Below are 19,028 nucleotides of genomic sequence, written 5' to 3'. Positions count from 1 at the left end.
CGCCGCGAGGATAGCAATAAGACGGGGAAGAGACTAAGACCGGGTCCTTGTCCAATAGGGCAGGGCGGACAGACCACCGAGTAGCGCATTAGCAGGCTTTCATACATCGGACAAGCCTACTTCCTGCAATAGAACTGTTGAGCCTCACTTTGGGACTATATGGTCTACTGGTACCTTGTCCGGAGACGCCTGACCCAAACCTTGTGTCATGTCTACAATTTGATGAATAGCAGAAGAGACACATTTTGCCTAGATGACCCTTACGTGCAAAGTTCTTCCCAGTTGGTCAATCAAATCGCGGGCGAATCTGAGACGACAAGGTTCTGGTTACTCAGTTCCAGACCACCAGGCTTCCCTGTGCCCAGGTTCTGTATTTTCCAACTTTGCCGGGTGTTCCGGGTAAGATGCTTTTGAATTGTGGAGATCAAGCGTGCCATCTTCGGTTTACTTTCGACTGAGGGATGTTTGTCGATCCGCTTGATAGTTGGTGTGGCCTCGAATTTTATCCAGCCATGTTTGTTTCTTCGTTTGGTCGCGTCTGATACAAGCAGGTTCACGTCAAACAGCGACAGGAGGATCAGTCTGACATATCTTGGCGTCTTGGCGTCTTGACTGGCATTATTGAGTAACCACACACGATGTCTTCAGGGTTGTGAGGTTATTGAATTGATTGGCAGATGAACCGTGGCTGCGTCCAATATCTACCCACAGGGCCGGTGTTTATATCCAATGGCGACGTGTAATTGTGAAGAGCCATGATTGGAGAGTCATGTTCATGAAGGGCGTAAGGCAGACGGTAGAAAAAAAGAAGGAAAGAAAATCAGAATTAGACTTGGAGCGAGCATCGTGGGGCATGCCGAACCTAGCAAAGCTTCGAGGAGACTTGATACACCTTGCAAGAGAGATTGAGTGTGAGATGGAAAAGCCAGGTCCAAAGCCAGGCCCAGACCATAATATCACTCACGGCCGTGTCACCCTGACCACGGGCGATCGTAATGGACGCCATTCGTGAGAAGCATTCATCAATCGTTCGAGACCATCGACCCCACCGGCGAAGTTCATGATCCATGGTTAGCTTATTGGCAAGGCACCATGATTTGGCGGGATAGAAACCTTCTCGGTTTTCGGCATCCATTAGGGTAATACATGTAAACTAGATAATCTCCTACCCATGGAATCCGTAGCCGTGAGAAGCAAGGCAGAAGTTCAGCCTAAAACACAGATGCGGCTGAACTTTCTTCGTTTTGGGGCTACCCAAAAGCTTGTCGCTTGTCAACTAACTGGACTTCTGACAAGACATGGCGATGTGTGGATTGTAGTCGCAGTGGGCAGAAAGGCAAAGGCCGGATTCCCTCCTGAGCAAGAAACACCCCGAAAGCATCACGGGTTAGAGAGTGAGGGGTATTACGATCGGGCCGGGGCAGGGCTCTTCAGTGCCCCTTGCCGAAAGCAAACAGACTTGACCGTATTAGACAGCTTCACAAAGTGATCATGCAGTGATGGAGTCGAACAATCAACTATATATTCGGACTGTTGACACCCGTTGTATTCTGCTCGTCAGGCCGACTTTCCTCACAGCCACCACTTCTTAAGCATATTCTTCACATTTTCACATACTTTACTCTTAATCAAAGTACGTCGCCAATAAGAAGCCTCTCACAATGCGGTACTCCCAGCTCATTCTCTCCTTCTTCCTCCTCTTCGCCCTTGCCGTTGCTCTGCCTTTGCCAGCGCCGGTAGAAGCCGTCGTCGCAAGGGCGAACGGCGGGGCGAAAGCGAAAGCCGGCGGCGGCAAGGGCGGCGGTGGTGGTGGCGGTAGCAATGCCAAAAAGGAGGCTGCTGGCATTGACAAGAACATTTCCATCCAGAAGCAGGAGAAGAAGGACGCCAGCGCCGTGAAGAAGGCCGAAACTAACGGCAACTTCAAGGGCGCCAAGTCTCAGCTCGTCGGCACCATCAAGGAGGGAGAGAAAGTCCGCGCAAATAACCAAAAGAACGCCGATAAGAGCAACAAAGCCCTCAACGATGGCCTGAAGAAGGTGAGGAAAAAAAAACGCCTCCGAGAGCTGGCGTTGGAGGAGGCGGACGAGCGAGACTGGGTGCTGACTATTTTTTGCTTCCCAGGTCCAAGGCGCGCAGGCTCAGGAGGAAAAGCAGGCCAAGAGTCTGAAGGGCAACAACTCTGCGTCCGATAAGAAGACGCTCAACAAGCTCCAGGGTGAGTTTGATAAGGGTATACAAGTGAACAAGGATAACAAGAAGGCTGTGAGTACCATTGGCAATCTGCTGCCCGAAGCGAGATTCTGACATATAACCATAGGCACTCAATGGCGGCAATGGTGGCAAGGGCAAGAAGGGAAACTAGATGTGCAACGGCCGAGGTGTGACAAGTCTTGCAGTAAAGCCTCGTATGGGGCAGATGACAATGGTAAAAAGATGATGGGGGGTCAAATGTGGCGAAAAAGAACCGAGTTTACTATATTGCAAATGCGATTGTGTCGTATACCAGTGGCCATATGAGAGTGCGAACCCAATAGAAAGGTGATGATGATATCCAGAAAAGTTGTGATTTTGAGCGGATCATTGTAAAAGATTGATGTAAGCTCGGACTTTTGAGCGTGTTATGGCCATGCCATCTATGAGGTGGTCAATTTGATGCTGAGCATAAGAGTTTGCGTTGTCTTTAATAATAGCCGAAGGCTCTCCTTGGCCGTTGAAGCCTATCTTCGAAATTGATTCCGTCAAATATGCGATTATGGTTCGACCTTTAAGTTGCTTAGATTCCCTCCGATGACTTTTACCTCGCATAAAATCTATTCAATTTCCCCTTAGACACACCTTGTAGCCTTTCTAGATAATTTTTCTTCGTTGTCACTCACAGAGGACCTGTCTGTTTTATTGTATTGTACCTCTTCCGCTTTTTGTATAAGTAGCCTCGAAGTTTGCATGTCCCTTAACAATCCTGAGTGAACAACTTGAATCCCCGAGTAGGCATGCCAGAACTTGGTGAGGAGCTTCTCTATAAATTTTGCTTGGGCCTTGAGGCTATTTCGTTCTGAGAATGCACTTTGGGCAAGGCAGACCAGCATCGATACCAAGTAATGGTATTGTCATCATTGGCTGGATTATAGATGAGATAGCAGAGGGAAACAGGCCTAGTAACCGATATGCTTTCTTTGTCCCCGGATAGTGTCGAGCTTGGGAAACTAGAAGTCCCCCTTTTTATCCCTTGATGTTGAATCAGGCGCTTCTTGTTCGACCGAAGTGAACAAATCATGTGACTGGGTAGAGTCAAGGAATCTATGTTATCTAGAAACTCATTCTCACCATCATGGCACATCAACTCGAGATATCCCTCATCTGTTGCCATATGTATTCGTGCAGGTGCTATAATATTTTGGAAATTGGCCATGACCTCATGGGATGCCACGTTTCCTGCATTGTGCCATCACCATTTATCTTTCTTCCCGGCTTCCTCATCCTTGCTTTTACTTTGTCCAAATGCATTGAGCGTGTGCGTCCTTTTGTGGTTTGCCAGCCTGTTATGCTGTTTGGCAAGCTACTTCAGTTAAGTCTTCCGCGTCTAAGGTTAAGAATATCTATAGATATCTATACAAGTTTCACCTATATAGTATCCATAGGTATCTAAATTATTATAGCTTCAAAATAAAACAGATTAAGGCAGATAAGAAGGAACTAACTAATAAACAGAAGAGATTGAATCGTATAGAAATATCTCTCATCTCTTTTAGTACTTTAATAGTAAGTCTTGCTTTGGATCCCTATGGACGGGATATTTTTAACCCTATGCAGCGCGTCTGCCTCGTTCTGCCTCAAATCGGCCACCTTTTTAAGTTGAACAACTATACACTGATAGATTCGAAACATGGACAGAGCTGTATTTAGATGTCCTACCTGTAAATTGCCTTAACAAGTCGGCCCCCTACTTCGGTATTTGGCCGATTTAGGCTTGGATGGCTTAATCAAGCCAGGACAGAGATGCAGAAAAAAGTCATGACCATATGATCCTGCTCAAGAATGCCAAACGGCTTGCTTGAATGCGCTAGTATATCAGTAAGACGTAGTTGGCCTCGACATGACGCGAGTCCAGACGCATGATTTCAGGGAGCGCTAGAGCTCCCCGAGCTGCTGGACACGATCTTCGACCGCGGGCTTTCGTCTTTCATGAGACGGTTAACTTTCAAATCCAGTTTAGCATGAAAGCTGGCAATCACATCGCGCTTCCAATTGTACAGGTGAGTGTTTTCTACCGCAGAAGATACATGAGGACATGGGCTAGGACGAGACGGCACATGCCCAATGGCCTTTGACGCCAATGAGAACACAAACCTGCGGCAAGTCCGAAGCATATAAGGCAATGGAAAGGGCGGCAGACTGGGCAATTGACAGAGCGAATCGGTGGATTATCAGGTGGCGTCTGCGCAATCATGGATGGAGAAACTCGGGGAGGGTGTCAACTTGTTCCGGCCCACCGGGACGCATCCGAATTGCACTTTAGAAGGTTAGACTTCCGGAGCAACAATACCAGACATCGGATGGGACCCGTGGACTTATCCGAGTTGACCTGCCTATTCATCGCACATACTATTATGTTTTACCTGCTGGATTAAACACCCCACGTTGAGGAGCTAGGCTTGAATGGACTCTGATGTATAGGCACGGACCGATGTAACTGTTTCGTCAAACGGGGTAGAATAGCATCTCGGGCATATGATTCGCTGGGTTCCGCTATTTCTACACAGAAAGAAATTTCATCTTCCCTTCTGCCGCCACAATCAATCAATCATCGTGTCATACACAGTCAAAATGCCCATCAGCAAGAAAGCCAGAGTAAGTGTATTTCTTTCCCTGCCGGTGGAGCACGACTGAGGCTACGCTCTTCTAGATCCAGCGCGAGCACAAGGCCGCCGAAAAGGCCGGCACTCGCATCCCTCACAAGCCGAATGGTCTCCCTGTCAAGCCTCCCAAGCCCACATCAATCGTGAGTTGAATCAACACCGTCGCTTTCGCCGTCACCCACACCGCGAAGGCTGACTCATAACGTCAGTGCAAAAACTGTCGCAAGGAGATTGTCAACACCAACAAGGCCCAGCTTGAGGTTCACGCTGGCACCCATGACGCCAAGCTGTGGCCTAAGGAGAAGTGCTGGCCAAACGACTTCCCTGCGGCCTAGATCGGACGCGATAAGAGCGCAGGCATGAAGTCAAGTTCGAGGGTACGGGTGTAAGGGGTTCACACATTTCTATTTAGCACACTACGTTTTTACTTACGGAGAGGGCCCGTCATATAACCGGGTGACCTGGAGAAAACAATATTACATATAGACAGATATATAAACGTATGAAAATTGAACAGAGAAACGCTCATGTGACATGCTTCAGTAGTTCTAAATCACTGTATGCTGATAGGATGAGACTCGGACCTGTGCCCCAGGCTATCGTGGGAGCAGCTGCCCGTTACCCGAACGAATCCCAAGCTCGACGAGTGACGTCCGGAGGAACACCGTGCCTCCTCCTATAGGGAATAAGATAAGGTGTAAAAGTCTATCCTAACTCGGTAGCCTCCGGCTACACCGGAATTGGTAGAGTCTGGATTATAGCGTAACGCCATCAGCTACTTCGATTGGTCCGTCGGCTCACGTCAATTATTCAGCAGAATACGTTGTCGCCAGCACCAATGACACCATCTTGAACACTTATCGTAGGTTCCGAGTGCCATTGACCGTGACTACCGATTTCATTGTGTGGACGGATATCCTCGTCCGGAGCGAGGTCGACTGAGGAAGTGGAAACACATTGGTTTGCTGGTACAGAATCCGCTGCACCAATCAGCCATTTCCGGCGATAGTGATTCCCGACTTGTCTTTGGCTAAGCATTTCACTAAAATCTGACTGTACCTGTAGTGAAGCTTTTTTGACGCACACCAAGCTGAAAGGAAGCATGCGATTGGGGCCATCAGGCCGGAAGAGTCGGGAACTTTACCCATTCCTTGGGGGTTTTCTCCTTCCATTCCTCGGACCTTTCTCCCATCCCATTGGGCAAAGCAGCACGTTGGCCATTATATATAAAAGCTCGCGGTTATATCACACTTTCTCCCGGTTGAAGGAGCCCGCTAGATCCTGAAGGAGTGGCAGGATGGGGGCATAGAGTTGGCGCCTCACCCGGAATGGGCACAGCTTCTATAAAGTTGCACTGGGAATCCACACCGAGCCCCCGAGCATCCTCTCAATCTTGTCGTGGCCCTATCTCTAACTCTGCTTCTACTGTGGTCGACCTGTCGAGATGGAAGAAAAGATGGAAAATAGACTACGCGATGTCCTGTCACGGGCACCGCCTAGATGGATGATGGCCATCGTCGGTGTGCTACTCTTTCTCTACATCTTGCGCAACGCGGCGCTTCCAAAGCCCCTCGAGGGAATACACTACAACGTTGGCTCAGCGAAACGGGTCTTGGGCGACCTTCCGGAAGTAGGCTCCGCGGCATCTCGACGTGAGTGGCTCGCCGACCAGCCCCGTCGTCACAATACCCCTCTCGTACAGGTCTTCCTCGGTCCTTTCACGCGCCCTCTCGTGCTCTGCGCCGACCCGGTCGAGGTGCAGGACATCTCAATGCGTCGAACGTCTGAGTTCAAGAGGAATAGCAAGCTCAAGGACATGCTGGCCGGTTTGATCCCCAACCATCGTCTCACGATGGCGGATGGTGATCCCCGGCTCAAGAAGAACCGGGAGCTGGGCAAAGACCTGATGTTGCCGGGCTTCCTGAACGAGGTGAGAAGAGCGTCCCTGTCGGGGCTGCCAATGGCCGTCGCCGTCATAGCAGGGCGCAGCTGCTGACCGAGGGCCGGGGCGGGGCCGAACAAAAACAGGTGTCGGGGCCAGAGATTTATGACAGCTCGGTGCGTCTCATCGAGCTCTGGAAGCAGAAGAACAGGATCAGCAACGGACGGCCCTTTGAAGCCGCCAAAGATATCCATAACGTGGCCCTCGATGTCATCCTGTCTGCCGCGTTCAACCCGGACCCGGCCAGGAACATCACGGCGCGCAACGTCGCGCACTTTGAGTCCATTCCATCGCCGCCTGCCACGTCCGGCGACCAAAACCTCCCGGTGAAGCTTGAGAACCCGCAGCCGGATCCCCTGGTCAAAGCCCTTAGCGCCATGGGGGAAGCCGCCGGCACCCTCTTATCGTCGGCGTTCCCTCGTCTGCGAAGCTGGTCCATCTTGAGACAGCAGTCGATCAAGGAAGCTCTTGTCGAGAGGGCCGTCATGGAGACTCGGGAGCTGGGGAACGCGGTGAAGAGGATCGAGGCCGGGCTGCCGCCAAGATGTGCCATGGACCAGATGCTGATCCGGGAGAGGTCGATTGCGGAGAAGGAAGGGAGGAGTCCTGACTACTACTCGGGCACCATCAAAGACGAGGTGAGTTTTGGTTCCGATTCCTGCCACCGCAGGGCCGCGAAACTGACCAAGTACCACCCTTAACCCCCCCTACAGCTCCTCGGCTACCTCGTCGCTGGGCACGACACAACGTCGGCGGCAACGCAGTGGGGTATCAAGTTCCTCACCCGGAACCAGTCCGCGCAAACCCGTCTCCGGGCCGAACTCCGCGCGGCTTTTCCCTCCGCCGACGCCCCGCCGTCCGTCGGCGAGATCATCAAGACTTCGATCCCGTACCTCGACGCCGTCGTCGAAGAGGTCCTTCGCTGCTGCAAGGCCCTCCCCCTCATGACGCGCGAGGCTCTTGTCGACACCCAGATCCTCGGCGCGGCGATACCGAAGGGGACGATCATCATGTTCCTGTCCCACGGGCCGGGGGTCCTGCGTCCCGCGGTCCCGGTCGACGATTCGAAGCGGTCGGAGAGCGGGAAGAGCATCCTGAAGAGGACGCACGCGTGGGACTCGGAGAACGTGGGAGACTTCGTGCCGGAGCGGTGGCTGAAGGAGGGGAGCGGGAGCGAGGTGTTCGACTCGAAGGCGGGGCCGTTCATGACGTTTGGGCACGGGCCGCGGGCGTGTTTCGGGAAGAGGTTGTCGTATTTGGAGATGAGGATCGTGCTGTTCCTTTTGGTCTGGAGTTTCGAGTTCCTGGAGCTCAGCGAGGAGCTCAGTAGCTGGGACAGTTACTCTGGGCTCACGACGATACCGAAGTCGTGTTACGTCAAGCTGGAAAAGGTGTAGTTTAAGCTCCCTAACGCGGCGTTGATTGTGACGGGACCTTGGGGTCTGCTGGTCTAAGTCTGGGTTTGGCGTGCCTCCGCGAGGTCGATCAAGGCGTCTCATCTTTATAAACGTGGAGATGGCGAAGAACATCATTGTGTTGTCATGACACTTGTCTCATTTCATACATAGTCCCAAGTTTTGGTGCGTTACAATATTACAAGATGTTTTTCAGCTACAGGGATACGGGGACGTTCCACGTCCTGCGCCCCCTCGCATCCAAAGCCTTCTCGGTAGCCTCTCCCGCCTTGGCGACGACACGCCTCTCCTCGCCCACCGGCAGCAGCACGTCGATGCCCTTGTCGAGCCAGAGCGGGCTCCAGCCCTCCTTGGACCCCTCCGTGACGGCCGCCTTCACATCGACGGAGATGGCGTCGTCGACGATCTCGTAGCGGATCGTGAACTTGAACTCGGCCGCCACCTCGCGGCTGATGCCGTCGTCCTCGTACCAGGCGTCCTCGAACACGACGCCCTTGGCGGCGGCGCCGCGCAGCGCGGGCGGCGGGAAGATCTCGACGCCGCGCCAGTCGTCCTTGGCCTGGTTCGGGAACTCCGGGTCGTCCTCCTTGCGGGAGGTCGTGTCGACGGGCTTGCCGACCGGCACGGCGGCGCCGACGCGCGCGATGACGGGGATGGAGGTGTACCAGGGCGAGAGCACGGTGTGCCACTTGCCGGCCTCGAAGTGCTCGTAGGGGGCGTTGGTGTTGAGGAAGCCGTAGTCGCTGCCGTCGCCCTTCTTGGGGAGGTAGACCTTGGCCGTGTCGACGCCGGGCTCGTACACGCCGCCGATGACGAAGGCGTCGCCGAACCAGTACTGCGTGTCGCCGTTCTTGATCTCCTTGGTCCACACCTCCGGGTCGGACTCGTAGCCCCATCCGGTCCAGCGCTGCGGCGGCACGGCGGTGTGGTGGGCGCGCAGGTTCTGGGAGTAGGTGTAGGGCACCAGCTCGTAGCGGCGCTTGATGGTGGCGCGGATGATGGGCGTCGCCGTCGGGTACATCCACGGCTCGATGACGCCGCCGATGAGGTTGTCCTCCTCGCTGGTCTTGAAGCAGTTGATGGCGAAGCGCGGCGAGTGCACGCCGAGCTGGATCCAGCGGACGAGGTGCTCCGGGGTGGGCTGGGGTCCTTCGAAGCCTCCAATGTCATGTCCGTAGCACTGCTGCTTGTTAGTGACGTGATCACGAGGGACAGAAAAAGGGAGGTGTGCCGGGACTTACGTGAAGAAGAGAGAAACTGGCGTTCAGGGCCAAGGAGTTGCCGCCTCTCATGGACTCCCAGGCGGTGACGTTGTCACCACTCCACGAGGCACCGCAGTACCTCATGGTGCCGGCCGTGGCGCTGCGCGTCAGGACAAAGGGGCGCTCCTCGGGCTTACCCTCGATGGTGGCATCGTGGGAGGCCTTGCCCATGAGCTCGGTGTGGATGGCGCGGCCCCAGATGCCGACGTCCTTGCGGCTGAGGCCCTCGGGGATCGGCACCAGGTCCGTCTTCTCGAGGGCGCACTGCCACTCGTCGTCGGGGACGGTGTACTCGTTGTTGTCGTTCCACATGACGTCGATGCCGACCTTCTTGAGCGCGACGACGCCGTCGTACCACCACTGGTAGCCGGCGTTGCTGGTGAAGTCGAGGTGGCTTCCCTCGCCGCTCTCGCCTCCGCCGGCGCTCCAGAGCCTCGTCACGGCGGTCTTGCCCGTGTTGGGGTCCTTGAAGAAGGCGCCGGCGGCGGACAGCTTCTTGTACTCCGGGTGGGTGGCGAGCACGTACGGCTTGACGTTGGCGAGCAGGCGGAGGCCGTGGGAGTGGGCCTCGCGGGTGAAGGCGCGCGGGTCCGGGAAGCGGTGGTAGTTCCAGGTAAAGACGTTGCGGGTCTTGGGCTCCGTCTCGGCGACGGTGTAGCCGGAGCTCATCTGGAAGGCCGAGAAGGGGATGTCGTGCTTCTCGCACTGCTTGACCCAGCTCATGATGGCGTCGTGGGCGCGCGGGGTGTCCATGGCGCTGTACTTCATACCGCCGCCGATGTAGCCCATCATGTACCTCGGAACGCGCAGGGGGAAGCCGACAAGCTCGGCGTACGAGTGCACGACCTCGGCCACGGTCTTGCCGACGACGAGGTACTCCTCGAGGCCGCCGTGGGACTGGCGGTGCACCTTGTAAGCACCCCACATGCCGTCGAGCTCGGAGCCGATGGACCACGTCGAGCGCGAGTGCGCCGTGGAGAAGATGCCAACGGCGCCCTCGGGCGTGACATTGATGAGGAGAGGGATGTGCTTGTACAGCGGATCCGTGCGGTAGGCGTCGTACCCGAAGGTGTCGCTGGCCGAGATGATGAAGCCGCGGCCGCTCAGGTCCATGGGCGCCGCCTTCTCGCCGAGGCCGACGTGTAGCGTGCCCTTCTTGTACACCGAGTAATGGGCGATGCCGGGGCCGTCGGCGGCGTACGAGCGGAACGGCAGGTCCGCGTGGATAGGTTTGCCCGTGGCATCCAGGCCGGCGTAGAGGGAGACGATGGGCGTGTCGCCGGTCCATTCGACGGTGGCCTTTGCGGCCGAGGTGGTGAAGGTTTGTGTGCCCTCCGACGTCTTGACCTCGACATCCGTGGGCGCCGAGCCAGAGCTGGGCTTGTGTGCGCTAGGGAAGGGGGGCAGGGGGCGGGACTTGGAGGTGACGGTGGTGCGGAAGACGGTTGGCCTCACGACCTCGAATGTGAAGGTGAAGGGCTCGGTCTGGCCCTCTGATGACTGCAGCTGGATGGAAGCATTTGAAGCCGCCCCCTTTGCCTCTTGGGGTGCGTACTTTGTAGGAATCCTCTCGTTTTGGAGAAGCATCTTGGGCAAGTGATATCTGGGTCTCTGGTTGGGACTATCCGCACTCCAGCTTCGTGAATGAGGAAAAGAAAGGCACAAGACAGAACGAAAGGACGTATGTATTCAGGCAAGCAGACCGTTCTTATTGCCGAGCGGATGTGAGCAAAACACACAAAGCAGGTGGGGTTGAGGAAGGATGCTGGACTTTGCATGCAGATACTACGGATACATAGACAGGATGAGGGGAATCGGATGCTGGGAGATCCAGTAAAAGGACAAAGTTTTCGAGGCCTCACCCGATGTCGCCCCTTCTCTCGTACAAACCGCACTGCCGCAAACCGGCGGCTTTGGTCCTCTGGCATCGTGAACCTGACTTGGCAGCTCGTGTTTGGCCGAACCTCATGCAGAGTGTGATGGACCAACGACGCGTCCCTTTTCACGAGACACCATTACCATTGAAGAGGAGACGTTCCCCCCACCGAAAGCCACCCGGATATCCACATCCCCCAGACTGATGAGGGGTTGCGGACGGGGTAGTTTACACGGCTGCTGTCACGGATGGAGACCAGGACCAATGAGTGTCGGATCTCTGACTCGTCGGCGGGGGCTTGTCCGAGCCGTTGTGGAGTGTTTGCTGTAGGATCGTATCATAAGCCGACCCAAAAGCGGTTAGATGCCGACACCCGTGCCGCCCCAAAAGCGGTTATAGACCGCCGTATGCTACGCGGGGAGCACATTAACGAGCTGATCTTTCTCTCACCATGCTTTAGACCATCACGTGGCTCTTCATCTCCGAATCCTCCCCGCCGGCTTGGCAATGGAGGTCGGCAAGTTACGGACCACAGCCAATGAGAGCCGGAGTGGCTCAAGAACATCATGTCGTCTCGGTGGGCTCGTCACGATATCGGCCATCTTCCGGTGCTCTGACAGCCCCGTCCGCGCCATTGTCGTCTCATCCATGGTCCTCTTGTCCAACCAAGGCAACTCTCCTCCGCATTTCCCTCCGCTTCTCTCTTCCAATGTCTGGGGTCGTCTGGGGCAGCCAGTCCATTGTGCCGGTTCTCTCCGCGGTCCTTCGCCGCCCTCTCCCCCCTTTCTCCTCCTTTTCCCTCCTCCACGAAAGAAAGTAAATCCCCAAAGTTCCCCGCGCGGAGAAGCCGGTTTTCCATGTGGGGGAGGGACATGTTAGCTTCTTTTCCGAACCCCAACAACCCCACACAAAGAGTTCGGGTTACGAAACGTCAACGCTGACCCGGGCCACACTCGTGATGCTTTTTCTTACTGGTGAGGGACTCCATGTTGTGCGTTCCGCGCTTACGGAACGAGTCAAGTTGAACCCGTTCCTCAGCTTGTCGCCGACATATTGGGACGGACAACGTGCCGCGTGAAGTCCTTCCTGGTCTGACCGACGACCCCTGGCCATCAAGACCAGATGGCGGTTTGTTTTCGACCGTGAGGAATTACTTGCTTGGCAGCCGAGTACTGCGTGCAGCTATAGTCAAGATGTGAAGTCGACTTCGTCACACATGGTCCGTCATCTTGGACTCCTTGCACACTTGCTGAACCAATCGGGTGACGATAAGGCGTCCTTTTTCCTTGGAAAAATCACTTGAGGCTCTGTTGACACCGCCGCCATGGTCTTGGCCAACGGCACCCCCCCTGCCAATCGCTTGTCCCCCCCAGTCCTGGCTTGATGCTCTGAGATACGGATACACACCAATGATACACACCAATGATGAACAATGTGATGATCCACCCCTCGTCACTTGCTCTCGGCAACCGAGTCGCACCCGGGCTGTCAGCCGATATGTTCCCGGGCTGATGGCTGCCCATATCTCGACTGCTCTTCCCACTTCTCCCGTTCGTTCTGGTCCCTTATCGACTGTATCTCGCTTTCACCTGAGCCAGCCTTGCCTACCTTTCAACACAAAGAATCCGTGTGTCTGGTCAGAGGGAAACGACGAAGCACAGAGAGTCATCATGGCCACCACCACCGAGGATACCAGCAAGACGCCCGTCGACCAGGTCGAGCACGCGCCCGTGCAGCCCGCCCACCGCCGCGATGCCGCCGCCGAGCTCCTGGGCAAGGCGGGCGCCTCGCCCGAGGACCGCGTCGTCGTCACGCCCGCCGACAACGCCCGCGTCCTGCGCCGCATCGACATGGTCATCCTGCCCCTGATGCTCTTCGTCTACTTCCTCCAGGGCATCGACAAGTCCACCCTCGCCTACGCCTCCGTCTTCGGCCTCATCCAGGACACGAACCTCGTCGGCGACCAGTACAGCTGGCTGGGCTCCGTCGTCTACCTCGCCCAGCTCGTCATGCAGTTCCCGCTCGCCTGGCTGCTGGTGAAGCTGCCCATCGGCAAGTTCACCAGCTGCATGGTCGCCTTCTGGGGCGTCACGCTGTCCTGCATGGCCGCCGCTCACAACTTTGGCGGCCTGATGACGGCCAGGTTCTTCCTCGGCGCCTTCGAGGCGAGCGTGGCGCCCTCGTTCGTCGCCATCACCCAGATGTGGTGGCGCCGACGCGAGCAGACGCTGAGAATCAGCTACTGGTATGCCATGAACGGCTTTACCAACATGGTGTGTATTGTCACCTCCTAAGCTGGCCAATGCCCTCCTCCCCCCATCTCTGATATCCCGTAGTTTGGTAGTCTCATCACGTATGGTCTCGGCCACATCTCGTCGCCCCTCAAGGAGTACCAGGTACGTCTTTCCTTCCCTCCTATGACCCTGCTGAACTTCCCCCCTCCCCTGACATCAACTAGATCATCTTTATGTTCTTCGGTATCATCACGGTCGTGTTCTCCGTCGTCATGTTCATCTTCATGCCCGACTCCCCTGTCGAGGCAAAGTTCCTCAAGGAGCACGACAAGCTCATCGCCATTGAGCGTCTCCGCATGAACCAGCAGGGTGTCATGTCACGCGAATGGCGGTGGGATCACCTGAAGGAAAGCCTGCTGGATGTGAAGACCTGGTGTTGGTTCTTCCTGGTCTTTTCCATCTCGTAAGTGTTCACCGCCGTTCCTGTAACCTGTCGCTACCGGCCTGCTGACACTGCCGCAGTATCCCCTCCGGAGGTATTTCCACCTTTGGCCCTTTGATCGTCAAGTCCTTCGGCTTCGACTCCTTCCAGACCATCCTCTTCAACATCCCCTTTGGCTTTGTACAACTCGTTTCCACCGTTGGGGGCTCCTGGATAGCCACCAAGATCCACAAGAAGGGCCCTGTCATTGCCGGACTCTGTGTCCCCCCCATCGTCGGCTGCGTCGTGTTGCTGGTTCTTCCTACCACCGGCCAAAAAGCCGCGCGTTTAATCGGATATTACCTCATCTCTGTCTACCCCGGAATCAGTAAGCCCTTTCTCCCTTCTCGCCTCCTCCGCCAGGAAAACCTCCCGACTAACATGTCACCCCAGCTCCTCTTATCTACAGCTGGTCCGCCGCCAACACGGCCGGTGACACCAAAAGGAAGTGCACATCCGCGTTCCTCTTCGTCGGCCAGTCCGTTGGCAACATCGTCGGCCCGCTCCTGTACAAGCCGTCCGAGTCGCCCAAATACACCCGCGGCCTGACCTCCAACCTTGCCCTTTACTGCGTCATCGTCGTCCTGGTCATCACGACAAGCCTGTACCTCGCCTTCCTCAACCGCTCGCACAGCAAGCGCCGCGTCGCCATGGGCAAGAGCGCCGTCATCGTCGACACCAGCTTGCTCTCCGCCGCCGAGGCCGAGAAGATGAAGCAGGACCAGGCCGCGAGCAAGACGGGTGAGGCCGGCCACGAGATGGGTGCGTCTGGCGAGGAGCCCGTGCCGGAAGACGTCGGCGCGAGGGCGTTTGACGACCTGACGGATCTGGAGAATGAAGAGTTTTGTTTTGTGTTTTAAAGCAGAGTTACCGCGAGGCGGCGCAGATATACCCGGTTTCATCATTGGCATAGTTTGTTCAAAGGCCTGTCTAGGACTCCTTGTTGTTGCCAACAAGATGCGCAGACACCGGAAGCGCCGTAGAGGTGTCATACGGCCAAGGTAGAAACGAAATACCACGAGAAATGAAATTTCCAAAGACTTGATGGTGACAAAACTGTCAGGTGCACGTGCTATACTTCGTATGCGATATGGTATGCTCGCCCGTCTTGTCTCAGGAGCAACTACTGAAGGTCGAGCCTCGCCCATGAGCCATGGTCAGAGTTTCGGTCAAACCTGGTTCATCGCTTCTGGTGTAATGAACACCGAGCCTAAGATTCCTTCAGGTTGACTGACGATGATAACGAGGTCAAGCACTACGGTAGGGACGTACTATCTTGATTGAATAGGCAATCCTCATATTGCTAGCAATAGGGCACCAGAAAGCATGGGCTGACATTATTCAGCTATAGTAGTCTCCATGTATCTAAGGACTTTTCCCATAAAGCGTAGCGCGTCGGCGATGTTGAGGAAGTCGATCAAGAGCCTTGGTCAAAACTGAATTCAGGTAGGACTGCACCTCATCGTTGATAGTACCTTGTGTACTATGTTCAAAGTCTACGACTCTCTTCGTTAACTCGACCGAATCAATCACTCTGGACATTAAGGGGTAAATGGTAATCAGAGATGCCGTGATTGTTGACTGAGGTGCATCCGTAGTTTTAGCTAATCCCGTCGCGGGTGCCGTCCTGGACAACGTATCGTGTATGTGTTGTCAGTGCCAAACCATAGCACGTTGAAGATCTCGCTCTCCGTGTCCTGGCTCAGGTCAAGAACTTGCGCCAGTAGATCAGAGAAATGAGCCGCTGCGCTCTTCCACGTAAGAAGGAGGCTGTCCTCGTCGACCCCCTCTCTCAACGCTTCTTTCAGCGATGTAACGTTCTTCCAGACGTACATGGACCCGACAGCTGCGCCGGAGAATATCTTCCGAGCGGCTTCGTCCGTCACTTGGAACCCCTTTGTTCGCCACGTCTCGGTCTGCGGATGAAACGATCCCACGAGGAACGCCCCGACTAGGAGCCACACCGGCTCCACGCATGCGCCTTTCAGCCCGGAGGTCAGGGAAGCCCTCACGTTGTACGCCAAAGATGTCGATGTGTCCCAACCCACGGCTGCCCAGTATATCTGGTCAACTGCCGGTTGGCTGAAAGTTCTTAGGTTCAAATCCGGCTGCTTGAACAGCTTTACAACTCCACCTGCAATGAACCTGTCCGGAGACCACGTGATCGCGGGCCCTGGTTGTAACTGCTTGAGCTTACAGTTAGGACCTGCGGTTAGTAGAGCGTCTTTTTGACCTGTATTAACATGACAATTGAAGGGGCCTAGCACTAAGTACCTATGGGTTACTAATGATATATACTACAGCGAATACGGTTCACCTAGATGGCTTCTTCTGTTCCCTACGCATAATTAAAGTAACAGATAACTATTAATTAGAAGCGTCACCCCCTAAGCTGGATATCTAGTATATACGAATACCCTGTGATCCTTACTAAATCCTTTATACAGATAGGACAATAAGGACCCTAAGTAGTGTACTACATTATGAGGAAGAATTTGATCCTAACCCCTACTCAGGAGAACCCCTACTATACCCTTATTTTTCCCTAACAAGCCGAATACTATAATACGTGAACACTAGGAAGGACTAGCGTCTCTGAGTTGTGGGCATGAAAGCGGCGTAGCTTGCTTAATCTACTTTACTAGTCTTATAGTGATGGATCGAGAGAGCTCTGAACGTAGGTTCTACGGAATGACTGTATGTGCTTGAAAACGGCCCCTTTGATAGCTACTACGGCCTCATAGGAAACAACCAAGGTGTGTTACTAGAAACGAACCTTGGTTGAGGTTCTAGTGTGAGGGAAGAGAATTATCCTTAAAGGCGATCTACACGCCGACCTGTAAGTCCTGTGACAGCAACAAACAGTAAGGTAAAAGCAGCTTGTTTTATAGAGGGTAAACTCCTTGTTATTTTCTAACACTAAGCAACCACGCCCCTATCTAGACACTAGTCGCTATCATTACCTAAGACGTAGGGGACAACTATGAGTACGTAACAAAGAGTAGTCGTAGCTTGACGTACTTAGCCTTGTATGTAACCAGGAATCACTGACGTTTTTGGATACTTTGGCTGGGGAGGCGGTCCCGTTCTGCGTTTCCGGTCCTCGTCTGTTGCATATAGACGGATACCCCCCTTAGCCTTCGCTTCTTGCCTCGTCCTATCAGTAGCACTAATTAGTCTCTGCCAAGCGCCTAACTGCAGATGCATGTGATAGTTCAGAAGGTTTCCCTCAGGCGGGCTCCACTCCTCTTCCCAGTCTTCGCTGTGGTTGTCGGGCATGTTGACGAGCTCTGGCGGCATGGCCAGGGCATAGTAGCCTCTATAGAACTCCTTGTTGGGTCGCAGGTAGTCCTTACTCCAGTGGGACTCGGGGGGCCACGCTTCGCCTCCCGGCAGGTTAAAACTGATGCGTTGCTGCAGCTTGAACCCCTCTTCCTTGGCGCGCTGCTGTAGGTGTTTCCGGTAGAACTCGTTCGGAGACGAGATTGCGGCCTCCCATTGCTGCTGTGTTGGCTTTGTGCCCTCGGAAAGTTCGAGGAACAGACGACGGTGATTTCCAGCGATGCAGGCAAGCGTGGTCTGGTGTTCCAAGTCGGGCCGGCGCCACGCCAGCTCGCGCAGTGTATCCTCGTGCGGACAGTGGGGCCACCAGAAGAACTCGGGAAGCCTCTCGCCCCTGACCTCGCTGTCAATACGAGAGAGGTCGTCGTCCATGATGAACCTCGCGTGGACGGCTTGCCAGACAAGGGTGTTGTCGTAGTCACAGGAGAAAATCTCGTCAACACACGCTTCAAGCCAGCGCGCGAACGGCGTGTGGTGGTACGCTCCCCGCACAACGGCCGAGACCTCGTTCGGGATGGTGACCGGGCGGCGCAGGCGAGCGTATCGGTCGATGTTGCCATCCCAGGCGGCCATAAGGATCAAGATGTCTTTGTTGAGGGGAGGCAAGTCCCTGGGGAGGGGCTTATGCAGTAGGTTGATGTCCCCGTCCTTCAAGACAGCGCACCCGGGCCGGGGCCACTTGTAAGGGCCGGCATTGGAGTCTTCTTGGATATCGAAGTAGTGGGCGGGCCAGAGGCGTATCAAGGGCTCGTATTCCTTGGAGGCAGCCTCGACCTCTTCAGGGCTTGCATGGCGTTGCAGGGAAGATCGCACGGCGGCGTCCCCGTTGAGGCAAGCCCCCGGTTGCGGGTTCTGTAGGTTAACAGATCGCGTGTAGTCGTTCATGACGGCATATCGTACAGGCTGAGCGACGATGGCCTCGAAGATGTTGGCGTGGCCATTGTCCCGGGCCTCCTCGGCAATCGAGACATCCGGCATCAAGCCGAGGTCGTCGTAAAGCTTTTTGTATCCCGCGACGGCACAGGCTCGGCCGGCTTGGTAGCGCATGTCCGGGTACCGGCGGACAAGCTCGCGATAGGTGTTCTCGGTGGCGACGTCGGGATACCAGATGCAGTATGGCTTCTCCGCCGCAGAGGCCATGTCTGGGATAGCGTTACTCATGATGAGACGGGCGTTTCGGGCCCTGGTGTACAGGTCGACACCCGAGCAGACGCGTGCGACCTCCGAGGACGTGGCGAAGGCTTCGACGTGTCGAATGCCATGGACGAGGAGGTCGTCGCTTGCGCCCCATCTTGCTTGGTTTTGCCGCAAGGCAGTTCCGCTATAGACGGCGAGGTCCTCCCTGTCTCTGTCATCCATGACTGTCCTGACTGCAACGAATGGGTAAGTTCGTGGCCGGGTCCGATGTCTACACGGAGAAGAACCGGTCCAGAACGGACGCGGCCGCGAGCTTATAGCCGTGGCCAGGCTAGCTGGTCGCAGCATGGTACGCGGCCTTGGAGATGGATATCCGTAGGGCGTTTCCCGGTGTTTGCGTCTGCTGGTTCTACAGAGGAGAAGAAGGGACAGGGCAGACAGGCGAAAGGTCTTTTGTATGGAGGACACCAAAACCCCTGT

At 55.2% G+C, this 19,028-nt stretch overlaps 6 protein-coding genes across 6 annotated transcripts; 4 read left to right on the top strand and 2 right to left on the bottom strand.

Annotated features, from left to right (window-relative positions):
• Positions 1 to 1,661: 1,661 nt before the first annotated feature.
• Positions 1,662 to 2,365, top strand: LY79DRAFT_672373 (uncharacterized protein; the record flags this gene model as incomplete). Its single annotated transcript, XM_060564044.1, has 3 exons — positions 1,662 to 2,039; positions 2,125 to 2,265; positions 2,321 to 2,365. 3 exons carry the CDS (start codon positions 1,662 to 1,664, stop codon positions 2,363 to 2,365), a joined length of 564 nt encoding a protein of 187 aa, XP_060410697.1.
• Positions 2,366 to 4,684: 2,319 nt separating this feature from the next.
• On the top strand, positions 4,685 to 5,429 carry LY79DRAFT_563726 (uncharacterized protein). The gene is made up of 3 exons (XM_060558589.1): positions 4,685 to 4,851; positions 4,907 to 5,002; positions 5,069 to 5,429. The coding sequence occupies exons 1-3, from the start codon at positions 4,732 to 4,734 to the stop codon at positions 5,192 to 5,194; spliced, it is 342 nt and encodes a 113-aa protein (XP_060410696.1). The 5' UTR covers positions 4,685 to 4,731; the 3' UTR covers positions 5,195 to 5,429.
• An 874-nt stretch (positions 5,430 to 6,303) lies between these two features.
• Positions 6,304 to 8,198, top strand: LY79DRAFT_592752 (cytochrome P450 monooxygenase; the record flags this gene model as incomplete). The annotated part of the gene is made up of 3 exons (XM_060561466.1): positions 6,304 to 6,789; positions 6,888 to 7,439; positions 7,515 to 8,198. 3 exons carry the CDS (start codon positions 6,304 to 6,306, stop codon positions 8,196 to 8,198), a joined length of 1,722 nt encoding a protein of 573 aa, XP_060410695.1.
• Positions 8,199 to 8,412: 214 nt separating this feature from the next.
• On the bottom strand, positions 8,413 to 11,065 carry LY79DRAFT_582396 (family 31 glycosyl hydrolase; the record flags this gene model as incomplete). Its single annotated transcript, XM_060560253.1, has 2 exons — positions 8,413 to 9,399; positions 9,458 to 11,065. 2 exons carry the CDS (start codon positions 11,063 to 11,065, stop codon positions 8,413 to 8,415), a joined length of 2,595 nt encoding a protein of 864 aa, XP_060410694.1.
• A 1,959-nt stretch (positions 11,066 to 13,024) lies between these two features.
• LY79DRAFT_672369 (major facilitator superfamily transporter) lies at positions 13,025 to 14,929 on the top strand (the record flags this gene model as incomplete). Its single annotated transcript, XM_060564043.1, has 5 exons — positions 13,025 to 13,627; positions 13,691 to 13,750; positions 13,813 to 14,051; positions 14,111 to 14,397; positions 14,463 to 14,929. The coding sequence occupies 5 exons, from the start codon at positions 13,025 to 13,027 to the stop codon at positions 14,927 to 14,929; spliced, it is 1,656 nt and encodes a 551-aa protein (XP_060410693.1).
• Positions 14,930 to 16,697: 1,768 nt separating this feature from the next.
• LY79DRAFT_592749 (uncharacterized protein) lies at positions 16,698 to 18,770 on the bottom strand (the record flags this gene model as incomplete). The annotated part of the gene is made up of 4 exons (XM_060561465.1): positions 16,698 to 16,715; positions 17,118 to 17,176; positions 17,198 to 18,263; positions 18,429 to 18,770. The coding sequence occupies 4 exons, from the start codon at positions 18,768 to 18,770 to the stop codon at positions 16,698 to 16,700; spliced, it is 1,485 nt and encodes a 494-aa protein (XP_060410692.1).
• Positions 18,771 to 19,028: the final 258 nt, after the last annotated feature.

Source organism: Colletotrichum navitas (genome assembly GCF_030913465.1).
Source record: "Colletotrichum navitas strain CBS 125086 chromosome Unknown LY79scaffold_64, whole genome shotgun sequence".
Classification (NCBI taxonomy): domain Eukaryota; kingdom Fungi; phylum Ascomycota; class Sordariomycetes; order Glomerellales; family Glomerellaceae; genus Colletotrichum; species Colletotrichum navitas.
This window is presented reverse-complemented; position numbering and strand designations above follow the sequence as displayed.

Bases quoted from the DNA above. Each gene is read 5' to 3' on its own strand.
- LY79DRAFT_563726 (XM_060558589.1), top strand. From the start codon at position 4,732: ATGATTCGCTGGGTTCCGCTATTTCTACACAGAAAGAAATTTCATCTT. The intron at 4,852-4,906 runs GTAAGTGTATTT...ACGCTCTTCTAG, and splicing joins CCATCAGCAAGAAAGCCAGA to ATCCAGCGCGAGCACAAGGC. The intron at 5,003-5,068 runs GTGAGTTGAATC...TCATAACGTCAG, and splicing joins CTCCCAAGCCCACATCAATC to TGCAAAAACTGTCGCAAGGA.